Source organism: Buceros rhinoceros, unplaced genomic scaffold (assembly GCF_000710305.1).
Source record: "Buceros rhinoceros silvestris isolate BGI_N320 unplaced genomic scaffold, ASM71030v1 scaffold2342, whole genome shotgun sequence".
Taxonomy (NCBI): Eukaryota; Metazoa; Chordata; class Aves; order Bucerotiformes; family Bucerotidae; genus Buceros; species Buceros rhinoceros.
Window position 1 is genome coordinate 47,415 of NW_010396951.1, and position 8,412 is coordinate 55,826.

Consider the following 8,412-nt stretch of genomic DNA (forward strand, 5'->3'; position numbering starts at 1 on the left):
GGAGACGAAAAGAGAGAGTGGGGCAGAGGGCAGTGAGGAGAAACAACTGTCCATCAGCTGGTCCCCATGAGCATCCCCACAGCTGGTCTTTCATCCCGCTTCTGTCAGAAATCATGTGCTTTTCTCAGAACTGGTGCTTTGTACCCCACTTTCTCAGCGGGTTCTCACGTTATCCTGTGGGTAAGGTACTGCCAGAGAAGAGGTGACTTGAGGAATGTCCAGCAAGTAAATACAAAGCATGAGAAATCCAAATGTGTTTTGGTTGGCCCTGGGGATCTGAGAGGGCTGCTGTTGCGGACTGTCCACTGGCCGGCTGCTGTTTACGCTTGCGGCGCGGTTACAGTTTTATATTTGCCTTTGCTCAGTCTGCTTTTCTAGTGGTTTTTATGGGCGATCGAGGGTAAATGAAAGGGCCTTATATGCCGTGGAGAAAGAAGCCGAGTATGAGATGGTGCTGCTTGGAAAGGCTATAATCAGTCTTTCATGTGCTCGTGTTTACCCAATATGACTTGGAAATGCTGTGTGTACTCTGAACGTGCGTTTCACTTTAATCCTTTGTCCTGCAGAGGACATTTTTCATTTGGCCTCTCTTAAGAGGATGGTCTGTCCGTAGTATGTAGAGGAACTTTCTTCCTTTGGTGCCGGTGAGGAGCGTCACAGGCGACGTGCAGTGCTAGTTTGTGGGAAAGTGGGTAGAACTTGTTCTTGCCCAAACACAGGCTTGTGAAAGTCCTTTCTCCCAGCTCCATATCTGACGCATTTAAGTGATCTAAAGTGGCGAGGGGAGCTAATGTGTTCCAGGAAAGGGACATATTTATCTACTACAGGATCAAGTTCGGTTGTTGGAGGCTGTTAGCAAGAAAGCAGTAACACAGTGAGTCCCATGATTTTTCTGGAGATCAAAAGAATTATGTACATATGGGCTGAAGGAGGTGGAGGAGTGAAGAACGAAACAGTTTTGCTGCTGGGGTTGTATAATTGGTTGAAAGCTAGCACAGGTATCCAGTGTTAATCGAAAATGAGCAAGCACCCTGCATCTTCCTGGCGGAGATGGTCAAATACAGGATTACCTTAACCCCTCCAACAGCTTTATGAATGACACTTCCACTGTGTGTGTGTTTGGGCAGAGCAGTCACGCCAGTGGACGGGTGCCACGACTAAAACAAACTCTTGTTAATGAAACCAGAGTAAAAAGGACATAACAGTTCCTAAGACATCTTGACCTTTTCAGACGGCTGAGTCAGATGGCTTTCAGCAGGCATGAAAGACAGAAATCTTTCTTTTTGCAGAGCCCTCAAAGAAAGCTGGGTAAACCCAAATTGTTCGCAGTACAGATGGCTGGAAGGAAAATAGTTTGTGTGCCTGTATAAGGTGTGTATTCTTCCTCTGAACTGCAGGGTGGTGGCTTTCCTCATCAGGAGGATGCAGCATTTCTGTGTGGGTTAGCAAAGCACAGCCACGCTTCTGCCAGAACATGTCAGTCCCAGACTCTCATGCCACTTTAACAGTAAATTGCCAGTATTGCAAAAAGCCTAAACTGGGAAGAAAAATGAATGGGTAAACTGAGCGCTGCAATTCAGGTGTCTAGAGTAAGGCAGAGAAACTAGTTAGGCTGAGTAAGCACACTCCTCGCGGGACATACCCTTGTTAAATCTGAACCTACAGTCTGTAGCATAGCGTATGTGCTATGCCTGTATTTTACACATTCAGTGCACACTTTACTTTCAAAAGCCAGTACAAATTTGCAGGAGTGAAGAAAAGAGACCACGTGCTAAACCACTTGGAATCGCACGTACCTGAAGGCTTCTCAATCTCTGCTTGAGAAGGAAACAGCAGAGGCGTATGCTGCCCCGCTGCCTTCCGTAGCCTTCCGAGATGCTGCTCTGATTATTGGCATAAAGAATTCTTGCAAGCATAGCTGGGAAAATCTGAAATATCTTTATATATATATATATGTTTATTGCTCTGAACTAATTCCAGCCTCCTGACCGCATTCACGTCTGAGAAGCAAGAGGCAAATAACTGCTTTAATTTAAATGGGATGGCTTTGTAATCTGATGCCGGCAGAAAGGAGCTTCTCTACTCATTGAGCACAAAGCCATGAAAAGATGTAGCTCATTCCCAATTGCCTGTTGAGTATCTTTTGTCCGAGTTCGTTTATTTTATCTGTAGGCATCAAAGGAAGATGTAACGCCTGCGTTCACATCCATTTCCATTTAATGGCCTATTGCTCATAACGTCTCTGCATTAAATTAGGAGATTTGGAACGTCTCCTCCTTTGAGGCTGCAGAGAATAATGCTCTGCTAGAAAGCCTGAAAACTAGCAGCACAGAACGTCTTGGGAGAGTTTCTGTGGCTTCTGTCTTGGATGGGAAGGCAGATTGTGGCTGGTCATTGCCTAGCGCAGAGCGTGGGGAGACCACAAAACGCTGCGTGTCTAGGCACCATTGCAACAGTCTGCTCTAACAGAGGCTTGGAGACGTGTGGGGCGGGTCAGCTCCCATACACCTTCAAGGAGCTGGAGGGCTGAGTCAGAAAATGGTTTTATTCCCTCTGCAGAGCTGTGTCTGCATGGGGTTTTGCAGACTGATGTGAATTTTCTTGGCCGCTGGGCAGTTCAAAGCCAAGCTGATGAGCTCAGAGCAGCTCTGGGATGTTGTTGGAATTTGGGTTGCCGCGCATGTTTAGTGATAAGCCGTTCTCAGAGGTCTGGGCTGTTAGCTCAGTCAGATGAGCTCATGCTTGCCTCGCGAAGACAGTGTAGACGCAGCAAGTTCCAGGAGACACTGCGTTTTCCTGTCATCTTAGCCAGGGACGTGCGGTCCCTCCCCACCCCGGTTGTAACTGCCCAAGTCTGTGCACAGACACTTACTCAGAATGAGCGCTTGATGTTTTTAAAAGTGTTTGAGAGCCTAAATGCCCTCCAGTCCTTTAAACAGGCTCTAACAGGTCCTTTGATACGTTTGAGATCAGAAGTTGCTTTTCTCCTGGAGAAGACAGACTTGAGAAGTCCAGCTGGTTGTGATGGGAAATGGCCAAAGAGGATATAATTTCACACTGACACGTGAGAAATGGGCTGGAGATGCAATACAGGACCTCTCTTCTCTTTGGTTTTATTTGTAGGAATGTCCGGTGATATTTTAATCCCGATGAATTATCCTCTAAGGACTCTTAAGCTGCACAGAGCAGCTGTCAGTAAATACACAATGAATTCAGGGCGCTGTCTACTGGGTCCAGCAAGTCTGGCCGTTAAATCAAACACACTCCTGGGCAGAGGAGCCAAAGAAACCTGCTTTGCTGTTGGCTTTTGTATCACGTTTGAGCTCTCGTTTGGCTTACAGCTAGGTGATGCTCAACAAGGGCTGATCTCACACCGGAATCCTTCCCTCAGTGGGAACGCAAATGGGATTTGTTGCTTCTAACCTGACGCCTGTTTCAGTGAGAGTGATATTGGCTTGACAGCTCTGGGACTTTGCCACCTCTGTTAAATTTGACCGGATCCATTGGTGAACTTAGCGGTTATTCTTGGAGAAGGGGAGGTGGGATCGGGACACTCGGACCCATACCTCTCAACTAAGAGGTTGGGCCAAAAATCTCCATCTGTGTCAGTAGTGGAGGACAGGAGCACGTCCACTGCTGGAGTTCCCCTTGATGGGGAAGCCTGGATATGCTCTCACAGTAAGGACAGCAGATGGAAAATCTTGCTGAACTACATCAGAGCACCGACTGCGTGTCAGAACTCTGGCAGATCTCAGAAACGGGTGTCATGAGGAAGTGCTGGAATTTCCATCCTCGATGGTTTTAGTTTTGTTTTTTAACAGCTTAGCAAAACACCTGCCGAGAATATCTTGTATTTTAGGGTGGGTAGTCCAGATGGGCTCTTGAGGTCTTCCCAGGTGTGTTTTCTGCTCACTTATGCAAAGCATCTCCTAAGAAGCATGGCATCAAGCAGGAAAAATAATAAACAGTTTAGTACCCTGCATTTCCATGGCAGGGGGACACCTTGAGACGCTTACTTTTAGGTTAGGGCACATCCTTGGTATCTGCTGGCTTCACAACGAGAGGCCAGACACCAGAGGTGAGCTGTAATTCAGTCTTTCTCCACTAACTGCTGTTGGTTGATTCTCTTCATCTAATAAGCTTAAGATAAAGATTGACCTGATTTTGTTTTTTTTTCTCTCTCCCCACGCCCTGAAGACCTGGGATGATGAGCTGGAAAGATCAGCCCACGCTTGGGCTCAGCAGTGTATCTGGGACCATGGACCTAGTGCCCTCATCAGGTCTATTGGCCAGAACTTGGCGGTTCACTGGGGCAGGTAAGAGTTGGGGTGCTACAAGCTCGTTGCAAAGCACAATTTATGGATCCTCCTATAGAGCAAATTGGAAAGGTTTGGTCGGAAAGGCTGAGGAGATGAGAGAAAAGCTGAGGATCGTTGACGGCTGTTGCTTCGGTGAAAGGGTTATAGCGGTAACATCTGCAGCCACCTTCAGCTGACTGTTCCCAGCAAACCAGCACTGACGGGGGTTGCTCCGTTTATCTGTATCTCTGGGGAATGTGCTTAAGACCATTTGTACTCTTTAAGGAGCACAGTGACAGAAGTCATAACCCTCGCTCCTACATCTGCTCTTTCGGGGGCGTTTCTGGCACCATGCTGAGAACCGGCTGAAGTCTCTCAGGAGCAATGTCTGGACTCAGGTGCTGGTTCAGAACTGGATTATCTATCTCTTGCTGGATTTCCCATGAATATTTATCCAGCTTCTAATTTCTCTTTACTGAACTCACTTTGCAGATATTTTTTTTCAACTTCCTGGGGAAGGTTTTTAACGTAGAGTTATTAACCCAGCTAGGAAGGCTGATGTTAAGGCTTCCAAATGGATTTGCATCTCCATCTCATGGTGAAATTTGATTATTGTTAAGCCTGCTTTGTACTGCAAACATTTCCTATGTGCTCAGGAGCCCTAATGGGTGGAAATGCAGTAATGTTTGTGGTAAATCAGGTAGAACTTGGTTGACAGCAATGGAAATTTGCTGGTGTGAAATTAGCCTGATATAAAAATCTGGCCCGTTTTTGTTGGCAGAATTCAATAATGATTGGAAAGTAGAGTGGCTAATCCACTGGAAACAAAGTCAAAAGATCGTGCTGTTCTTGGCTCTGCTACAAGCCTTCTAGATGGCCGTGGGTTACTGGTGGGGGTAGATCCAATCTTGCTCCCTTTTGCAGTCACTGAGAGGAAAAAGAAATCGGATTTATCTCAGAATTTTTCAGGAACAGGCTGTAACTTGATTGCCTTAATTTCCTCTCCAGCAAAATAGGATTCGGAAAGTATTCACTTAATGACATCATGAGATTCATGTTTTAAAAACACTTCTAATGAATGATTTTTAATGAAAAGCTGGCTGGAAGCACAGGCTGCAGTTGGTAACGATACCGTTTGTATTTCTGCCCGCTTGCTTCATGAGAGCTGTTGAAAGTAAAGAAGGGTTTGAAGCACAGCTCTGCTGCGATGCACACAGCTCTGCTTGCTGTGCATGTAGCGAGAAAAATGAGTAGCAGTTCCTATAGGTAGCTTTAACACCGTTTGTGTTCCCCCAACCAGCACAAGCAGCACCGGTGCTGCCCCAGCCCGCGACGTCTGGTGCTGAGTTTGCACCCGGACGGTGCAGCATCTGCGGGGCTTTGGTGCAGAGGGAAATTTCTGTAATAAAATAGCACCAGCTATTCTGCACCAAACCCTGGGGTGATGTGGGGGGAAAAAAGCCCCCCCCCCACTCTCCAAGGATTGAGCGCTGGTGAGTCCTGGAGTTAGCAAACTGCCTGGTGGTGAGATAGGTACACGATGGCTTTGGGTTCGAGACGTTTGGCAAACCTTAACTCCTATTTACTTTCAAAACACAACCTTCTGTCAAACTAGAAGGTTTGTGTGGAAAAGTCAGGGGGACGTTTCAGGTCAGCAGCACTTGAAGGACATGTCAAACCTATAAATAATAGAGAGAGAGTCAGACCGAGCTGTGAATCTTCAGGGAAAAATCATCTTCAACATTTTCAGTGAGATTTTTTTTTCTGTTCATTAGACCATGTCATTGGATTCTTTAGGCAGCACCTTCTCAATGAATGGAACTTGCCTTCAGAAACTTGTGTTTAAAAATGAGCAAAACCTGAATTTAAAAAATCTGAGCTTACAATATGGCAGGTGTTGTTTGAAAACTTCTACCAGAACTTTGTGATTTAACTTGTCTTTGCTCCTTCAGGTATCGCTCCCCAGCTTTCCATGTCCAGTCTTGGTATGACGAAGTTAAAGATTACACGTACCCATATCCTCATGAGTGCAACCCGTGGTGCCCAGAGAGGTGCACCGGCTCCATGTGCACACACTACACCCAGGTAAAGGACACCAAGGTTCCTCTGCTCTCTGTGTCCCCCATGTCCCAGCTGTCACTGCAACCTGTGCCCACAGCGAAGCAGTTAGTTTATGTTCAATGACCACGTTGCTCTTGCAGATAGTCTGGGCCACGACGAACAAGATCGGCTGCGCCGTGAACGTCTGCAAGCAGATGAATGTCTGGGGAGAAATCTGGGAGAATGCCGTCTACCTGGTCTGCAACTACTCGCCAAAGTAAGGCAGATGAGCTGGGCTCTCTCCAGCCTTCCCCAAACTGGCAGGTTGCTTCAGTAGCCCAGGATCTGGGGAAGAGATTTCAGGCAGTCTAGACTGGTGGTTGTGGCTTTAAATTTTCTCTGTAGACAGCAGCATAGGGCTGCTTCAGGACTTCGGAGCATTGCCTGGAAAACTGAATGAGGGGCTGGGGCCAGGCTGGAGCTTTGATGTTGCTGCCATGGGAAGGAGGAGCAGGAGATGGCCAGGATGGAGCTGGCGTGTGCTGCCAAGTGAGGCTTGCGCTCGCTCCGCTGTGCTCGGAGGGTGGGAGGGGACGGGTGGTGATTAATGCCGCTCAGCGCTGCTCCAGCAGCAGCCTCTGCTCCCAGCCAGGTAGGCTGCCCTATCATGACGCATTTTCAGCCCCCCTCCCCCTGCAAAATCTGCTGTTTTAAACAAACCACTGCGTTGTGCAAAGCCAGCCGGGCAGCAGTCACTGGGGGAAGAGAAGCCAGCTGCAAGGAGCTGCGAAGAGATAATCCCAGACCCGATGAGCTCCCTGTGCCTTAAAACCCAGTGAAATGCTGAATCTTGACTGATGCAGTTACCTCAGTCGTCTGACTAAATTTCAAAATGCAAATCACGTTTCTTGACTACTACATCCAGGAGAAGTTTCCTACCTGGCAATGACAATTAATATTTTCTGCTTTAATGGCTAATAGTAAAAATAATTCCACTCCAAGACCTTGGCGATGTAAAACTTAAAACCAGAATGAAATCGGGACATCAGTATATACAAATGGAGCGGCTTGGAAGGTGCCTGACTTCTGGAGATCACAGGGTGCAATAACCCAGAGATATAAGATGTGTGGGTCCAGAGCTGGCAGCTCACAGCATGATCCAGGCAGAGCCCTCAGGGTGGGTTGTCTAAGCCTGTCTCCCCATGTTAGAAACTGAGCACGTCTGGTGCGAGGTTTGGTGGGATGGATCATACCATCTCCCATGCAGCTCGCGCAGCAGGCTGGGCTCTATGCGCGTCATCCGTTGAGGGCTGCTGGATGGAAAAATACTCTATTTCTGCAGTTTCTGCTCAATCTTTTCTCTCTGGCATCAGTGCGCATTGTCCTCATCTAGCCTTATAGGTGGAGACAGCTGAAAGAGCAATAACCCAAGGGTTCGTAGCCATGGGCTGAACTCGGGCTCCTTCAGCCTCCTCAGCTCCTGAAGTTTGCAGTGCGGGGTGTCAAAAAGGGCTTGGGTTTTGGGGTAGTTTCTTAAGAAAAAAGCAGTAATCCATTGATTTACGATTGTTTACATAAGATCTCAGTATTTATATTGGAGTTTACTGCAAAAGTGTTATTGCACGGAGTTTATTTAAGTGAAAGCCTAAAAATGTCATCTTGGAGGTGAAGTGAGGAGGGACGTTTTTCTTACAAGGTTTCCTAGGCTGTTCGTTTAGTCTTTGCTAAATTGCTCTGGGCCAGGATGATGTTTCCACAGCCTCAGAGGCAAAACTGGGGACTTCAGGATGGCCAGGCTGGGTGAGGAGAGAGTGCACAGTGCTGCTCTGGATCCCAGATGATCCGGTGTGAGGGACTGTGTATTTCAGGTGTTTTGCTGTTTGGAAATGGTTCCAGGTGGAACATGGAGCATCTTGTAAATGGTAAGAGCTGCACTCCAGCCTGTCCATATAGCTGCCTGAGGGTCTTGCAGAAAACAGTGAGAGACTTGTGTCTCTGATGAGCCAGAGAGGTGAAGGCAAGGGTTGGGCAGCAGGCACGCAGCCCTTGAGCTGTTGCTGGAGACGCGGCAGGC

General features: G+C 47.5%; 1 protein-coding gene across 2 annotated transcripts in view; it reads left to right on the forward strand.

Annotated features, from left to right (window-relative positions):
• CRISPLD2 (cysteine-rich secretory protein LCCL domain containing 2) overlaps window positions 1-8,412 on the forward strand; it is a 22,199-nt gene that overhangs the window by 1,487 nt on the left and 12,300 nt on the right. For both annotated transcript variants that reach the window (XM_010146033.1, XM_010146032.1), the window contains exons 2-4: window positions 4,198-4,316; window positions 6,251-6,383; window positions 6,500-6,615. In XM_010146033.1, coding sequence (XP_010144335.1) covers window positions 4,198-4,316; window positions 6,251-6,383; window positions 6,500-6,615 — 368 coding nt within the window. The remainder of the gene's footprint in view (window positions 1-4,197; window positions 4,317-6,250; window positions 6,384-6,499; window positions 6,616-8,412) is intronic.